The sequence below is a fragment of the Ascidiella aspersa genome, chromosome 3 (genome assembly GCF_963924565.1).
Source record: "Ascidiella aspersa chromosome 3, kaAscAspe10.2, whole genome shotgun sequence".
Classification (NCBI taxonomy): Eukaryota; Metazoa; Chordata; class Ascidiacea; order Phlebobranchia; family Ascidiidae; genus Ascidiella; species Ascidiella aspersa.
In genome coordinates this window covers 3,368,992-3,386,260 of record NC_139449.1, presented here as the reverse complement: position 1 = coordinate 3,386,260, position 17,269 = coordinate 3,368,992, and the positions used below count along the sequence as shown (strand labels likewise).

Here is a 17,269-nt window from a genome sequence, read left to right as displayed (position 1 = left end):
AATGCTAGATCACAGTCGGCGAAGGAAAAAACCAGGAGAATGCAGAAGACGGAAAAAAATCGAAATTCAAATAGAAACAAAAAAATCTCGAAGTTGGAACGAAATATCTCCTAGCATTGGCAAATAACTGTTTTTTTGCTTTTTAGGCGGAATTGGTGAGGCGAGGATTTAGTTGTCGTGATAAAAATTGCCTCGCCAAAAAAGTATAAACACATTTTTATGCCTGAACAAGAATTCTTAAATCACCGTTTGGAGTAAAAAGACTGACGGAGAAAACCATGTCACTACCCATATAGGACGTGCATGAGTTAAGTTTTGTATTCTTCGATGACTGGCAAAGTTCAAAAACAAAATCAAAGCCCATTCCGAAGTAGTTAACAACATGTTTTAACAGTATCTTCGTCTATTGGTATTTTTTTGAAAAATGAGACGGGGATTTGTCACAAATCAACATAATGCTGTAAGACTTAATCCTGTAGTCATAATTAAAACGTCTTTGCAATACTTGGATTCCGATAAATGAAAGTTGTTTTAAGGACAGTTATTATTGTAAACTTCAAAGTAATTTTGCGCATTTCCTTGGAGTCTTTATTAATTGACTATATTAGTTTTTGTGACTTGCACACTTAATCAAGGCTATGAAAACGACGCTGAACTCAATTTGGTTAAATTTTTTCGCCCAAAAAAAAACAAAAAATGCCAACCATTTTTGTAAATAGGCTCCACTAATTTACTATTTTGTTTTTTGTGGCTTGCACAATTCACCCTACACTTTGCCAGTCTCGGCTTTTAAAAGTTCACAATTTCAGTCTTCAAACTTGCAAAATAAAACAACCATAAAAACGTCGTAAAAATTGATGAATTTTTCGAGACAAAAAATAAAAAAAATCGGCTCATCTTCGAAGGGAAATCCCCTTTTCGGCGCGAAACTTCACCTCGGAGTTTGGCCGTCGCTTGGAGGCGCTGCTGCGCTGTTCCGCGAATGTCGGCGAGTTCCACCTTTTGCTCCTCAGTTCATCTTGTCGGAAGATGCGCGGACTACCGGATGGAGGACGCGGAGGAGACACCAGCGGCGCTAGAGAGAAATTGTCGTCGCTCTTTTCTCCAAGGATCTGATCCAGGTCCGGGGACACAGGGATCCATTGTTCCGGAGCCTCAATTTGGCGTCCTTGGACGGTCAGATCGAGATCTCCAACATCCAGGAGGAAGTTATCCTTGATCTCGCTCTCAATGCAAGACTCGAATCCGAGATCCGGGAATCCTTCGAGGTCTAGACTCTGCTCAATGGAGAGGAGATCCACGCTCTTAGAGGAAGAGTCCTGAAGCGAGGATTCCTGCTTTTCCATCATCTGCCAACCACCGGAGGGAGCCACCGTCACGTTGTTGTCCTTGACGACGCGGATAAACTCGTTCTCGCTGTTGGCCGAGCTGTCGAGTCCGGATGCGGGCATCAGAAGAGCGTCGTGGGCCATGATGGCTCCGGCTCCGACCTCATCCGGGAAGAGGACCTCTCCGCTCGCCGTGGTGGACGTTGTCGTGGAAACGGAGGAGGAAGGAGTCGTGTTCAGGGCATTGTTTTCTTGCGCGCCGAAAAACTCGTCGAACACCGAGTTCCAGTTGAAGTCGCCTGAAACGAAAAACGGCGTTTGTTGTTTCTAATGTGTGACGTAATAGACACGTTAAACAAAGTATAGTGAGCTCATGATGTTTCAAATTTTAAATATATGCGTCCTCGAAACAAATTAATGGCTACAAGTTAAGTAAAATGTTCATTATTTAGGATCGCCCGTCAAACAAAGAATTTGTTTCTTTGTTTGATGGTGACGTAACAGACGCCCGGCATCGGTTAAAAAATAGCGCGCATGTTGCTTCAAGATTTAATTACCTGATGGCGTGACGTAATAGACAGAAGGGGGGTTTTGCTTTCATTTTTTTATATATATGCGATTACGTATCTTCAGAACAAACCAAAAAGTTAATCTTAGTTATTTATATTATTAGTTCAAAAACCATTTTTCTTCTGAAAATGTCGTGAGTTTTAGTGCCAAGTCGCATGCGAAAGAAAATAGCAATTGTTTGTTGTTTGATTGTGACGTAACAGACGCCCGGCATCGTTTGAATCTTATTATAACGATTTTATCGAAATAGGCTAAAACATACCAGAAAAACAAATTGAAGCGCAATTTGTTTTTGCTTTGACGCAGTTAAAAAAGACAAAAGGCAAATACAGTTTGAAGGGAATATTTTAATGAGCTTACCTTTGAGGGATCCAAGCTCCGGTGCTTGTTCCTCCAGGAGGTTGTTGTTGCTGCATCCGGGCGACGACTCTCCGTTCCTAATCTTCTTCCCAATCCTCCTCCGGATGATCTTCTGAGGAGCCGGCTGCTTCCTCTTCCTTCCTGCAAGAGTGACGAAGAGCGGTTCCACCTTGGACGGTTTAGGAGGAGGAGCAGATGAGGTGATGATGGAGCAGGGAGGAAGGAGCTTGCTCCTGCTTCCGGAGGAGTGAGGAGCGGTGGGAAGGAGGGATTCGACGCGTGTCGCTGTAACTAAGGAAACAAGTTATAAGCTCCGTTACCTCCGGTTGTTAACCTACAAATTTTTGATAAATTTCCCTTTAAAAGACAAAATAGCTGTTTTTAATTGTAAATCATGGCTAAAAAATTTCATGTTTATTTACTATCGGATCGGTACCACCACACTATTATCGGGCAAGTGCCGATACTACCACTTGACATTTATCGACTCCGATCCGATATTTATCGGACATCCTTAATTGGGTTGTGACTATATTGAACTTATTTTACCCATTTTTGTAACTAAATTAAGGCTGAGCAAACCACTTAGTGGTGGTTCTCAACCTTTTTTTCACTGCGTACCACCTCGAGCTTCTATGATCTTGTTGCGTACCAACAAATTGTCGAAAAACTCAACTTTACTCAAAATGTATATAGGATTATTAACAGGGGTGGATAAGCTAATTTGTTAGCCCGGAAATTTCAAAACCTACGAGCCGCCAGGTTCAATTTGTTTATTTTTTATTTTTTTTTATCGAGTTAATATTTTATTTTATTTTTGCTTTATTTTACTCGAGTTCAGTTTCTTACGTTGAGCAGTGTTGGTAGTTGTGGCGCCACCTCGCGGCTTGCTATTGCACTGGTCGATCTGCCACAAGCTGGCGCTAGACGGCTGCTTGCGCTTTCGCTGGACTTTGCTGAAATGCTTGTTCTGGCTCAAATTCTGTTCGATCGTTTTCTAAAAAAATAAGAATTTCTTTAAAACACGAAAACCAAGACGAAAAAACTAGTAAACGAAGATTCTTAGTAGTAAAAAATAGTTTGGACATCTCGATTTCATCTAGTTTGGTTATTGAAACACACTAATGACGTGATTTGGCATCTATAGATTAAATTGAAACGACAATGGTATTTTTTTCTAACTACAAGATAAAAATTTTGGTTTTGTGTTGAGAAGTTTAATCACCTACTGCTGTTAACCTACTATTTGTTTAATAAATTTTCCTTATTAAGACAGAATAGTTGTGATTAATCGGAAATCATGGCTAAAATTTTGTGTTGATTTACTATCGGATCGGTATCGATACCACCTTAGTATCGGGCAAGGGCCGATACTATCACTTGGCATCAGGTATCGGTTTTAATTCGATATTTATCGGACATCCTTAATTGGGTTGTGAGTATATTTCTACTTAGTTTACCCATTTTTGTAACTAAATTAAGGCGGATATTTAGCAATCCACTTATAGGGACTTTCACAGAGAGTCGAACCGTTTGACTTTTCCGGTTCAGGTTCGTTTCGGGTTGAAAGATTTTTTCGGAATACGGTTCAGTTCCGGTTTCGGTTCGAGCATCGTTATTTCAAAACCGGTTCATAAAGTTCCGGTTCGGATATAATACAAGTTGCGTTAAATCTAAAAATGTGGGTCAACAAATGTAGAAATGATTTTTGAATAGTAAGTCATTTAATCGAAGTAACGTGCGACGTATTAAAAAAACAGCAACTCATTGTTGAAATATCTAAAAAATAAAAAGTGCAAGTTTTATTTAATTAAAATTAAAATTTGTTCATAAAATTTAAAACATGGCATAACTTGACTCTTTTAAATGCAAATTGTGACGTCATGCTGGAATAAACCGAATTTGTTAACAGGTTCGGGTTCGGTTAAGGTTCATGTTCTTTCAAATTATTCGGTTCAGTTCCGGTTCGGCTCCTTAAAATCTTACAAAATACGGTTCACATTCGGTTACGGTTCGGAAAAAATTGACCCAAAACCGGTTCATAAAGTTCCGGTTCGATTCCGGTTCGACTCCCTGGAATTTCATATAACTCATTCACCACAATATGTGCCGGTTGGAAAATATTCCACCATACGCTATTCAACTATAACAAGGAACAGTTTTTGACCTCTTGGAACATTATAACTATCGATAAGCACGAACTTTTTTCAAGCGTGCCGTTTGTCACGAACAAGCACATGAATATCAACATGTGCTGTATTTGTATTGAGTTATTGCGCGAAAGAACTAGCAGGTGTAAAGGATTTGACACGCCGTAATATCAGCATTTAGCAATCACGCATTCAAAAGCGTTGCTCGAATGTGGTGTGACGTTTCAAATGTTTTTCTATTTCGAAAAGTGGCGATTATACGTTAAACTGGTCTTTCCTGGTCTTTGTACGGAATTATGTTAAGTATAAGATTGCGTGGCAAAGATGAAAAAGATTATGACGTATCTAAAATAAACAGTTAATTTTTAGGTTTTGAATCAATAAAAGGTTTAATACAATAGTTAATGGAACAGAAGTTCAACAGCAACTAGGATATTTTGCAATTAAAAAGTGCTTTAAAACGTTCAACTATGTTACATTCGGTGCAGAAACAAGGTGTGCGCAAATCGAAAAACGATTAGGTTTAACGTAGTTAAAATACGCAGAAAATGTGAGAAAAAGTCTTGTGTCCGGTTTGTAAAAAAGGTAGCCGGCCTAATTTGCGTTGCCAGATCTGGCCCGCTGGCCGTATGTTGCCCATCCCTAATATATAGCGGCAGAAATAGTAACGAAAAAAACTTTTACCCTTTACGTCCCAGTATTACAGGGATGACTACAACCAGGTACTTTAAAGATATTTTATCTGCTTAGCGGCCGAAATAGTAAGAAGGAAAGGGACCAATACATCTGCCACTAAGGAATTTCCGTATTCAAACGTTGGAGTCGAAAAATGTGGGAATACGGGTGTATAACAAGCTTCTTAACAAACATTAATATATATACCCTTCTAAACAAAAGGGAAACAACAACAAAAAATGTACAATACCTGCCAGCACGAGTCTGCGTAGCAGCAGAACTAGTAATAAAAGAAATGAGCCCATACATCAGAAATGAGCCCACACTAAAGACATTCCGTATTCAAACGGAAAGTTACGCTTATTTAAGGACATGCTACAGAAAAACTGGTAAAACAAATCGAAAGGGACCAATACCTGCCAGAAAGTGCCCGATTAGCGGAAGAAATAGTAACAAAAAATAGACCAATACCTGAACCTTTTATAGTTTACGGCGCCCCTCAAAAAATAATAAATAGATTTTCGGCACCGCGACTGGAATTTTCGTTGAGTATTTAACTGAAATATCACTATAAATGTAACTGGAAGAACACAATCAAGTCAAAACATGTAGGAAAATGTCATTTGATATAATGGTCTCCAATCGTACACAAATAGTTGTTTTAAGAAGTAAAAATAAGATTCCTAAAAATTCTGAAATGCGTGTCGTATGGGAATTAGAAAATGGCACACCAAAGCGCCGCGGCACCCCGGTTGAAAACCATTAATATAAAACAACAAAGAAAAGGACCAATACCTGCCAGGACGGGTCCGCGTAGCGGTAGTAGATGAAGTTGTCCTTGATCCACTTGCAAATCGAGGTTAGGGTCATGCGATTCCGCTTGGAGCTGTTGAGCGCCATGTAAATAAGCGAAGTGCATGAGAAAGGCGGTCGCACGTAGGCGTTGTTCTTGTAATCGACCTGACCGGGCAGGACGTCCATGGCAGCCTCCCGGGGGGACAGGGAGTAGTGACAGGGGGTGGGGGAGACTTCTGAGGTCAGGGGGTCCACCGGGGAAGTCCCTCTGGGGTTAGAAGGCTTCCGGATGAAGTCTTTGGGGTTGATTTTGTCCCGTGTGAAGCTGATTGCGTTGATTGGGACTAGATCTCTGGAGGACTCAGGCCGGATGCGGCGAGATTGATGAGGATTTTGGTTTTGGAGACGGATCGGGTTCCGGATAATGGAGGAGGGATGGTTGTTGTTGGGAGGAAGAAGGTTAAGGTCGCTCCCGGGCGCTCCTGGCGGAGAAACATGATTTTTGTTAGCTTGGTAAAAAATGATTTTAGACTTTAGATTGATTTTTTGCTGGCTTAAAACAATATGGTATGTTTTGGGTTTATTTATGTTGAGTTTGGTTATGTTTTGCATTTTTTTGAGGTATTTCAGTCGCACCTAGTGTGGAAAACAAAAAGTATGCCTATTGTGTAGGTTTTGTTTTAAAGATTGCTTTTTTAGACATTTTTCAATAACTTTTGCTCTTTGTTCTCCCACAGTTGTTAAGACCTTTATTGGCACATCGGCATATTCTGTTGAATTTTTTTCCCATTAAAGAATGATTCGTTTTGGGGACATTTTAAGATAACTTTGTTGGATTTTAGTTAAGTTTTTACATTTTTTTGAGGTACCTAAGTCAAACTTCATGCTGTGTATGGAAAAGTTGTAAAACAATGCCTTAGACTTTCTCTAAATGATTGCTCTTTTAGACATTTCGGGATAATAACGGACTTGAGAAGTGTTATAGAAGCGCATGATGTTAAAATAAGAAATGTTCTTTACCTGGTTGAAATGTTGTTACTTGAAAGGTCGGTCGCAAACTTGTTCTTTCTACTTTATTACCTTGTGCCAGTTTTGACACACGTTTTTTTGTTTATTTTTCAGCGTTTAAATCAGCAAACATACTTCGCAATTGACCGAGTTAAAAAGATTTTCACACATCCAAATATTTACCTAATGTTCGTTGATCATTTTAATTTTGTGTTCAAAATGTCGCGGTCTATTTGAACAACATAAATTGGCCGAGACAAATCAATGAGTAAAACGTCAGGCTTATTCTTCCGATAAATTTACAAATATAACTCTCATCCAACCTATTTCTCACCTTTATTCACGGCTTGGAACATGTCCTCCCTGTGCTTTGTACGTTCCATCACACCGTTGCACGGAGCTGCGCTGTGGCTCCCTCTAACGGATACGCCGCCCATGGGATTGTTGATGTTCACGTTCAGGTTCCAGAGCCATTGAAGGTTGGTTAAGCTGTCGTCCAGCGGTTCATCTTGCAAGTTCTGCGATTGGAAAGTACCTCCGGATTAGTTTTTAAGGGTTTTTGTGAGAATTAGCTTTGAAAACGCTCGGGATATTAATTTTGTTGGAGGTCGAAATTAGTTACTGGGACGATCAACTTAGATCTTGTTTTGCCATTTTTCTTTCATAGTTTACATTGGGTGGCTATTTCAAAAGTTAAAAGCTGTCCCGCCATAAACCTTATCTTATCACTAACAGAGTCTGACACAGGGAGGCGGGTGTTTATGTCCCCTTGTGTGGCACGAGATTAATTGTTTAAGCTTTTGACTCTCGTTTGAAGGTAACTTGAAGGTTGCGTGTGTATAACTCGTTAGCCAACCACAATACGTATAGGTTATTAGAATTGTATTATCTGATAAGCGAACAACCAGTTAAACTATAGAAGGCGGACAAGTTAGCATATAGTAGATGCTACTTGCAAATATCAAAGGTTGCGAACAGCAAGACGATAACTGAGAAGAAGTTTTTCTTACAAGCGGAAGGCGGTCTTAAATAGCTACCAACAATCAAACTGCTGACTGCCGAGATAATCGCGGAACGGACATTTAGCATTTACACTTAGGTGCGAGTGGACAATAAATCTGGGGCATAAGCCGTTACAGCGTAAATTGCACAATAAACACAAAATCTCTTAGTCGGCAAATAGCCGTGCTCTACACCCATCCGACAAACAACTGTATTTTCGGCATATTTGCACTATTAAATTACAACAAAAAAATGCCCTCAAAAGTGTTTATATTAATTATAGAACTTCAAAATAACATATTTTAAGCCTAAAACAGCCGCTAACCAGGTTAACACAATTTTTCGAAACTTAAAATAGTATTTTACATGGCTACAAAGTGCTTGATTTTTTTTCTTTAAGAACCCTGTCTTATCAAGTTAATCAACGCGGATTTTTGACACAAGCATGCTTTTGTCTGGGCCTGGAATGTTACTTTTATTGTGTTCCAAGAAAATTGAGATTGTAAGGAAAGCCACACAACCCAGGGAAAGCCTTCATACAAGTGGGCACGATTTTTCGTTTGTCCGCCGCACAGGCGTGCGTTTGTTACGACACAATGGCGTCACGGAAAGACGCTTGTACGAGTTTTCGAGCGTCGCGCGTCTCAACACAATCGCGGACAATGGTCTTTGTGTAATCACAATGATTCAAGGCGCAGAGGTTTTGCTTCTGTTGCTTGAACCTACGGTAAAAATAGCTTCTACAATAATAGCGCTGTTTTAGTTGCTTTACTATAGGCGCGTTTTTGATATTGTGGGGGGTTATTATCAGGATTGTCCGATATATTTGACGTTTTATTCCGATAACCGATATTTTGGACACAAAGTATCGCGATCCGGTCCGATAATAAATGACGTCATTACCGTGCTGAAAACAAACAAAATAGCCAAAAATGAAACGATAAATGTTATTTTTTCCAATATATTGGGAACTAACTTAAAAAAAATCAGCTCCAGTTGTTAACATACTCTTTTTTGAAAAAAGCTCATTTTCGCTTTATATTCGCTGCGTTGAAACACAAGGCATGACTTAAATTGCAATATTATTTTGGTATCGAATTGGCACCGATACCACCTTAGTATCGGACGAGTATAACGATACTGCCACTTGGTATCGGGTATCGGCTTCGATCCGATATAACCGTATACTCCTACAGTTATAATAGGTGAAGTTTACAATCAAATATAATCCCTGTAGTTTAGTTGAGCGGTTCTCAAACTTTGTCCGCCTACGGCACACTAAAAAAAAAAAAATTTCAAAACTTTTTTGAATTACAAAACTTGACAATCGTCCGTTAGAAGTAAATGTCCTAATATTATCAGTTTTCTGATGAATAACCTACTTTCTTGTTTGCAATGAAAGATCCACACACATATGTGTACAACAGCGGTGATCTAGCCATTCCGATTTCCGCTTACGTATCATTAGTACAAAAGCCATCACAGACTTCACCGAATCTGTCGATCAATGATCCAAGCAATACAGGCTAGAAAAACAACATGCTTGCATGCGTATTCCCAAAAAAAATTGCAAAAAAAATATTTTTTAACGCGGATTATTGGGAACAATTCACTCTTTGAGGACAATTCAATAATTCTGATAAAAGGCGGGCAAATTTACCTTTCCTTTTTATTGAAAAATCGATTTGTTTGCCTTTTGTGAAGCCGCGAGTTTTCTTTCAACAACGCAATGAATTTCACACAAAACCTCCAATCGTAACCCGATTATGACGCAATACAAACAAGTGTTCTTAAACGTGAAAGAGCCTTGTGACGCGATAAAAGGCAGCGTCATATGAAAAGGGAAATCAATTCGAAATTGCTTCGGAAAGGAAAAAATAGTGAAAAAAAAAATCAGGCACGAGGTTCATATTTTGAAAAAAAATTGGCTTTGAATAAAAATTAAAAACGAAGAGCAACAATTTAACTGAGCCTTGTAATAATAGAAAATAAGGCAAAAAAAAACATTAACTTAAACAAAACAATATAGGCAAACTAGGGCAACAGTTGAAAATTAAATCAGAAAAGGATTAGTTAAAATTCAGTTTACGGCAGTTAACGAAAAAAAGGAAACAAAAAAAAAACTTGGCAAAAATAAACCAATAGTTCGGGAAATAAGCTCCAAAACGGAATATAAAGCAAAATAATCACCAATCAAGGAAGTTTGTCTTTTAAAATAAAATCTTGGAAAATAAATGAACAATTAGAGGAATATCTTATGTCTAAACCGTGCTTCAAATCGGGTAAAGTTTGATTCTGATCGTAACAAAGCGTGCATTATCACGTCACACCCAGCGTGGGTTCGCAATATGACGTCACGATTAGCGTGGGGCGGCATACCCCCCTAACGCGTGAAATCAGAGACCAACAAATGACCCGAGGCTCACTACGGGGCAGCGGTCGCACAGGTCGTTTGTTACGTCACACGCAGCGTTAGCTGGTTGATTGTTACGTCACACACAGCGGTCGTTTGTGTGCGTCGTTTAAAAATGAGTGACGGCCAACTAACAAAGAGGATTATGAGGCTGTTATTCAAAGTAAATAAAGCTTTCACTTTGCTGGCGCGTCTTTTCTACGTTAATAAAGTCATCAGGAATGATTTAAATTCTAATTTGAGGAAACGTTGATGGAAAATCCGATTAAAATATAAAGTTATGTATTAAAAAAAAACAAAAAAAACGAAACGTTTGTCAGTTTAATATAGTCACATTAATTTTCAACCCTAATTTATAGTTGGTATTTAAAGTAAATCAAGCGTTTTTTTCTTTCAGATTTTTCGTCGTTAATACCAGCATCTTGGGAAATAGTTTCAAAAGAAATACTGTTTTGATTTTTTGGTTGATTAATCATATCAAACACAAAGTGGGCGAACGTTTTGTAGCTCAGAACGACTATTAATATTTAAACCACAACTAAACCATTTATAAACTGAATATTTATAAAATATTTTTAATTATTGTAACCTATAGATTTTCGTTTAAGTCTTTCAAGCCTACATATAACGTCGTACTATGTTCCTAAGTTTGTTTGCGTTTTATCCAACGCACTAAAACATATTCGTCTCGTTGTTGTAGACCAGGTGCTTTGCTGCAAACGAGATGTCGCATTTCGTATAAAGTTTCAGTATAGGGTCGTTCGTTGTGCGTACTTCCACCTACAGAACATGCTTTTTGCTGGTATCGAGTTCGCTGCTTTGCGCATCCCAAAACAGACTCAAGTTACGTGGCCCCTTCGAAGAGAATTCGTTTGGCTTTTTACGTCCTTTCGACTTAACTAACTTTTCTAAAGAAGTTTATTGTATTTTTCCAACTGTAATTTTGGATTTTTTGAACTGTGCAGTCAACTGTATTTTGTTGGGTTTTTTGTGTAAATAGTTCGAATCATCAAAAAATAAAGGTTTGGTTGATTTTAAAGTAGGAAAAAAACGAAAACTGTCCCACTGCTGCAAAAAGCGCTTTTCATTGTATGATTTCAAAACGACGTCAAAAGCAATACAATCGCCTTTTTCGCTTATTATGTGCAAAAAAAATGTTTTTGGAAGCATGAAAAACGCCACACGGATTGCAAAAAGTCGCCCTACTCATATGTTTTTCCCATCATTTAAAATACTAAATACTTTTTTCCGTCTTTAAATGATTGTTTTTATTCCAATGCTTCTATGTGAAAAGGGCTTAAAAATTAAATAAACGAAAAGAAGTTGTTTTTGTAGAAAAATGTGTCTGGCAGATTTTCAAAACATTTAACACATCTTGACTTATAAAACCACTAACAAAAAGCAATAAGGCTGTGCTTTATCAATTTTTCAATAAAAATGCCCTCAAGAAAGCGCAAAAACGGGGGTGGCCTATATTTGAAGCGCAAACGTAAGTTGTCCCTCTGTTATTCCCACCACAACCGGTATACATGATCCCCCAATATCCCTTTTCGCACCCAACAAAACCTCAAGGCATTTCAAACAAGGACCCGGCTTTTTTAAAGGGCTTTGTGACACAGGAAGGGAAACGCGATAATCTGTTTATTGTTTCGTAACAAAGGGTGACGCGAAACGCCGCGTCGACACCGCCCGCGAGAGGATATCACAAGACGATAAATTCTGCGGCATTCCGATTTGTAACCGTCCGTTTTGTTGGCGATGGTATAAGCTCGTAAACTGCATCCGCCCGGTAATTTATTGCCTTGCTTAAAGGCTAACGTGCAGTTAGTTACCCGCTGGGATTTTTGTATTTGGGACATTTACTCTTCTTTATGTGAGATTTTTCGCCCAATCAACTTGACAAATTAGGAAAACCAAAGCGTTGGTCTTGGTGTGGGGGAGTGATTCCTAATCTTTAATGAGTTATGGCCCCCTTCCCAAAATGAGTTCCCAACAATTTACGCCCCTCCCTGTTTTGGAAAAATGCGTCTTGCAACATTGCCGGGTAGATTATTGGAGTGATAATAAAAACCTCAAAATCCCAGGTAAGCCGGTGGGTGCAATTGAGAAACTCTAGGCTAGGATTTTGTGATACTATAATTAAAAAGAGAGAGGGCGATAAAGCGTTTTACTAAATTCCCCATCTCCTTATTTAGTGTTTGAAAATCCACAAAGGTCTAAAATAGCACAAAATTTATTTTAAAATTGAACCAAATTAGTGGATTGTTTAAGGCAAATCTCATCTTTTTGTAATAAAATGTACACAAAGTTAAGTCTCAGCGAACTTTGGTGTCGTAAATTTTTTTAAATTTAAATGCCCTTCGTATAAATATTTAGCCCACAATGTTGATCAAACAAGACTTGAGAATTTTCAAGAAGTCGAAAAAGAAGTTTCGTCCGGGCAAGTCATTTGACTGAAAGGCGCGATCAGACAGGTCGTTCGGTAAACCGAAAATTTAACCACACAACTCTATAGGGGGCCGGACGTTTTTATTTTATGTGTTTACGCTATGTAAATAGATCGTATAAAATGGTATTGTTTTACGAGTAGATGTATGTTTTGACCTTTGGTTTCATCGAAAATTGCCGTTAGATTTTCGGGTTAGTGTGAAAGTTCGACGTATGGCAGTTAATTTTTTTTATTTAGCTTATATAAGGAAAGCAAATATTGAACTTAACTACTTAAAGATTACCCTTTAACCTACCACAAACAAATGTGTAAATAGGAATTGTACTAACTCTGGGCAAGAAATGTGCCGAACGTTCGCCATTTTTCGTAAAACGGTTTGTTTTTCATAACTGTGAGAAATTTAGCATTTTTGGCAAAGTTTTGATGCTTTTAAGACACTGCACCAACAAGATACGTCCAACCCCAATAAAAACCGTTTTAACAGTTATTTTGGGTTAAAAAAGTTTTTTTAATATTCCTATAACTAAACTTTCGGTTCCACGCGCATAAAAAAGTAAAGTAAGATTTCCTTAAACTATGTGCAGCAATAAAATACAGCTTCATTCATTTTTTACATTGTGGGAAATTTAAAGACTTTTTTGGCAAAAAGGTGATTTTAAAAGCTTTGCGTCGACAAGCCCAACCCCCTGTGCGGGCTTTCTGGCAAATATTTGAACTCCCACCCAACAGGCGATAAAATAATTGAACACCTTAATTAAGTTTTTTTTTTTTTAGTTTGACTGGGACTTTCTAAAATTCGCTAAACCCAATGTGATATCAACTAACCTGTTGTTGACAAAAACACAAACATTAAGGTTTTATATCAACACCGGTAAAGTTAAACCTTGTAATGTTTATATTTTTAATACCGCTTTAGGAATTCTTTAAACTGTGAGGAATTTAAAATATTTTTTGGCAAAGTTTTGCGTTTTTTTCGAGCAATTGCACCAAAAAGCTTTATAAAAATTAACCCGCTTTACCTAACCCAAACATTTGTCATAAAAAAGAATTGTACGAACTCAGGACAAAAAATTAGCGCCTGAACTTTTCACATACTGAAAAAAAAACTATTAAAAACATCCAAGGAAAAACGTTTTACGAGTAATTTTAAGTTAAAAATAAGCTTTTTTAAATATTTTCTATGTTTTACTAACTTAACCGAGGCGCATGAAAAAAGTGAAGAAATATTTTCCTTAAACCATGTACAAAAAATAAAGCTTTAGTTAATTTTCTAAACTGTGAGAAATTTTTTAAATTTTTTATGGCAAAGTTTTGGCGTTTTTAAGAGCTTTGCGTCGACAAGCCCAAACCTGGGTGCGGGTTTTCTTCGCAAATATTTGAACTCACGCCCGACAAGCGATAAAATAATTGACGCAGTGGCGACATTACTTCGAGTGGATTTAGGCCAAAGGCGACAAACCCCGTTTGCTTTGTCCAGTTCGCAGTTCATGTTTGCCATAAACGCCGCCGCCGAGTTTGCACAATACACGGTAAATCTCGCATCCCACGTCATAGACTAAAAAGTTCTCGATTTGTTCCATTGTCGGGGCATTGTTCGAAGATAGCGATGACAATGGGATGGATTGTGACATCACAGGAGACAGTGGAAAATTTTGCGCGACTTTGAACGCGAGCCTTGACTTTGAATTTCAGTTTTTTGTCAAGTTCAGAAAATGGACCAATGTATTTAAAGAGGGTCGCGAAGTTTCAACAAAAAAACGATAAATGCACATTGCATTTAACAGTTATTTTCACCAAATTAAAACGGTCGTGATTTTTTTAAACGGGGTTGATCTTAAATCACATAACCTTAATTCTATTCAACAAGACTGATTTACATTGTACAGACTTGATTGTATCAATTTCAACAATTTTAAACCAGAACATTTTAGGCAAAACTTAAAATTTGCAAACCCGAAACAAAATGAGTACTTGCAATAGAATAACAATGAATCTTGCAAAGAATATGCGTTTAGGAAATCCGCAAAACTACTCTGCGAGTTCTCTATTCAACAGCGCTGATTTTAAATTGCACAGGGTTAATTTCTACTGATATAAAATTGTATGTACATATTAAAATCATAGGTACTGAAGTATTATTATTATTTGTATATATTCATATTGCCCCTCCCCCCTCCCGGGCGCCTCTGGTTAGAAATAAAATGACTTACGATAGCTGTTCGTGTAGCCTAACCCGCAAACTAGTCCGAGAGAGACTCTGATTTAAACCTTTATACAACAAAACTGGCACTTTACCTTTCTTGAAATTCTGGAAGTTGACAAAGTCCTGAAGTTCTGTCTTATCCTTTCATGAATTTCGCTTCTGGTAGCTCGACCGGTTGAGTCGAAGTTCATTTTCAGAGTTTAATCAACCTGAATTCGCAAAAATCACACACTCGTTAGTATAATCAGCACTCAACTGGCAAACAACCATTAACGCATGTTTGTTGTGCATTGTGACGGAATAGTGGTCTGGGTGGGTATGGCAACGGATCAATAAAGTGACAACAAGGTGTGATTTTAATCGTTTTTTTCACACATTAACTATCGCAGGCATAAATAAATAGTTTTTAGTATATTTTAGAAGCTCGTTTCTAGTCAAATAACATACTTTAAACGCATTTTTATAGTAGTTATATAGAAGCGTTTAAAATTTTGCAAAAATCAATAAAGTAGGTAATGTGCATATTGTTATCTTAGAATAAAATTAAGGCGTATTTAAAAAAATCCCATACCACACAGAGATTTAAAACTGGAGTAGCATTCAACTAAACTCTTGCTAACTAATGCGCCCCAAACTAAAATATCCCGTCGTTTTAATCCGATTAAGTCTAATTATTGAAAGGACAATTTAATCAACCGGAAAAAAAACACTTTCACAAACTAATTGACTTAAACTGTAAACCAAAAAATAAAAAATAAACACGAAAAACTCGCTTACTTCTTACAGTGTACCGCGATAATTTTTTTAACAATAAGTTTTTACAAAGTTAAGCCACGTTGGAACCCTTAACCTTTAATTTATAACATCCAATCCTCAGGCAAAATATAACGTCATGTTAATCTTTTGTTTATGGATGGATATTAAACAAATAAAAACATAACCAAGAAACTGATATTGTTATCTAAGCGATCGTTTGTGAATTTGAATTTAGAATGTTGATCGATCTCATTCAACCTTGACCCTATAAACCAGTAGTTCCCAACCTGGAGCCCCGACACCCCTAGTTTAGTGTTTCTCAATTATTTCAATGTTAATAGCTTGTGTTTCTTTACGTTGTAAAGCATTCGTTACTGGCAAGCCTGTAATTTTTACTGCCTTATAAATTAAACGTTTACTAGCGAATACATTATAGCGTAATAAAAACGCACATCTTAGCTACTTATAATGTTAAATGCAGTTTACAGCTAATAAAAAAAATAAACCAATAAATATCGGCTACAACCTTTTAATATGCAAGATTTTTATAAACCAATTACACTGTTAAAATGCGACATCCAGTAGTAAGCAACATTACTACAAAATTAGATCTGACCAAAGTATGCGACTTTGCCTTACAGGCGCTGGATTAACTGGTCTAGACATACCTGGTCTGCGGAGCAAAACATTCAGCCTAGATCAGCTGGCTGTGTGAAGGCATTTCTTTGTTGATAGCACACAAATCAATTCAACTTTTTGTGAACACTCTCGGCTATGTTGGCTTACCTAGCAGCGTCACCTAACAACCATAGAAATAACATAAAATGCTGCGCTCTGATTGGTCAAACCGGCATTCTTGATACGCCTGACCGCGCTGATCGGCGATGCGTAACCGCTAAACAGAACTTTCTTTCATAATGCCAAAACATGCGTTGATAAACTCATTAAATTTATTTAGAACGTTTGTAGCAAATCAATAAGCCTTCTGTGAGAAAAACAAATATACAGCTGGACGTTTTTCTGATATTTTTATGACCGCAAAAAAGTTCATCATATAATTACGCCGCGTTTCGTATAAGATATGATATTGACTACAAGTCCGTAAACACGTTAAATAATTTCGGTACAAAATATGTTGTTTGAAACCTTGTCTGTAAGGTAAAACGAAGCGCAACGGATTAATTGACCACGAGAAGTTCTCAATCCTGGTCCAATGATCCATAAAACCGTTTGTATTTACTTAAAGCAACTATGACAATCACTATCTCAACCTACACGTCTGCTAATGGCCATTGTTCCTGTCATCAAACTAACTTATAAACTTGTTTTGTAACCTAAAGAAACTAACGATGTTGTGGGTGTTAGACTAGAAGGCTGCCTCTTAACTTTTTTACTCTTTGGTGTACCTCTATTACTTTTATACAGACTGGGTTAAGAGTACAAATCCGACATGGCCCGAAAAAATGTGGCAGTATTTTTGTGACTTTTTTCAAAAAAGAATATTTCAGGATACTTTTCTTTTCATAACAGCCTTATGCCACCGTAAACAAACCATCACAC

General features: G+C 37.6%; 1 protein-coding gene across 1 annotated transcript; it reads right to left on the bottom strand.

Moving 5' to 3' along the window:
• Window positions 1-344: 344 nt before the first annotated feature.
• LOC146158122 (uncharacterized) lies at window positions 345-16,473 on the bottom strand. Its single transcript, XM_083384082.1, has 7 exons — window positions 16,378-16,473; window positions 15,046-15,162; window positions 7,221-7,404; window positions 5,879-6,360; window positions 3,108-3,255; window positions 2,259-2,549; window positions 345-1,627 (listed from the first exon to the last, which is right to left on the bottom strand). Exons 2-7 carry the CDS (start codon window positions 15,142-15,144, stop codon window positions 894-896), a joined length of 1,938 nt encoding a protein of 645 aa, XP_083240208.1. The 5' UTR covers window positions 15,145-15,162; window positions 16,378-16,473; the 3' UTR covers window positions 345-893.
• Between the last annotated feature and the right edge of the window lie 796 nt (window positions 16,474-17,269).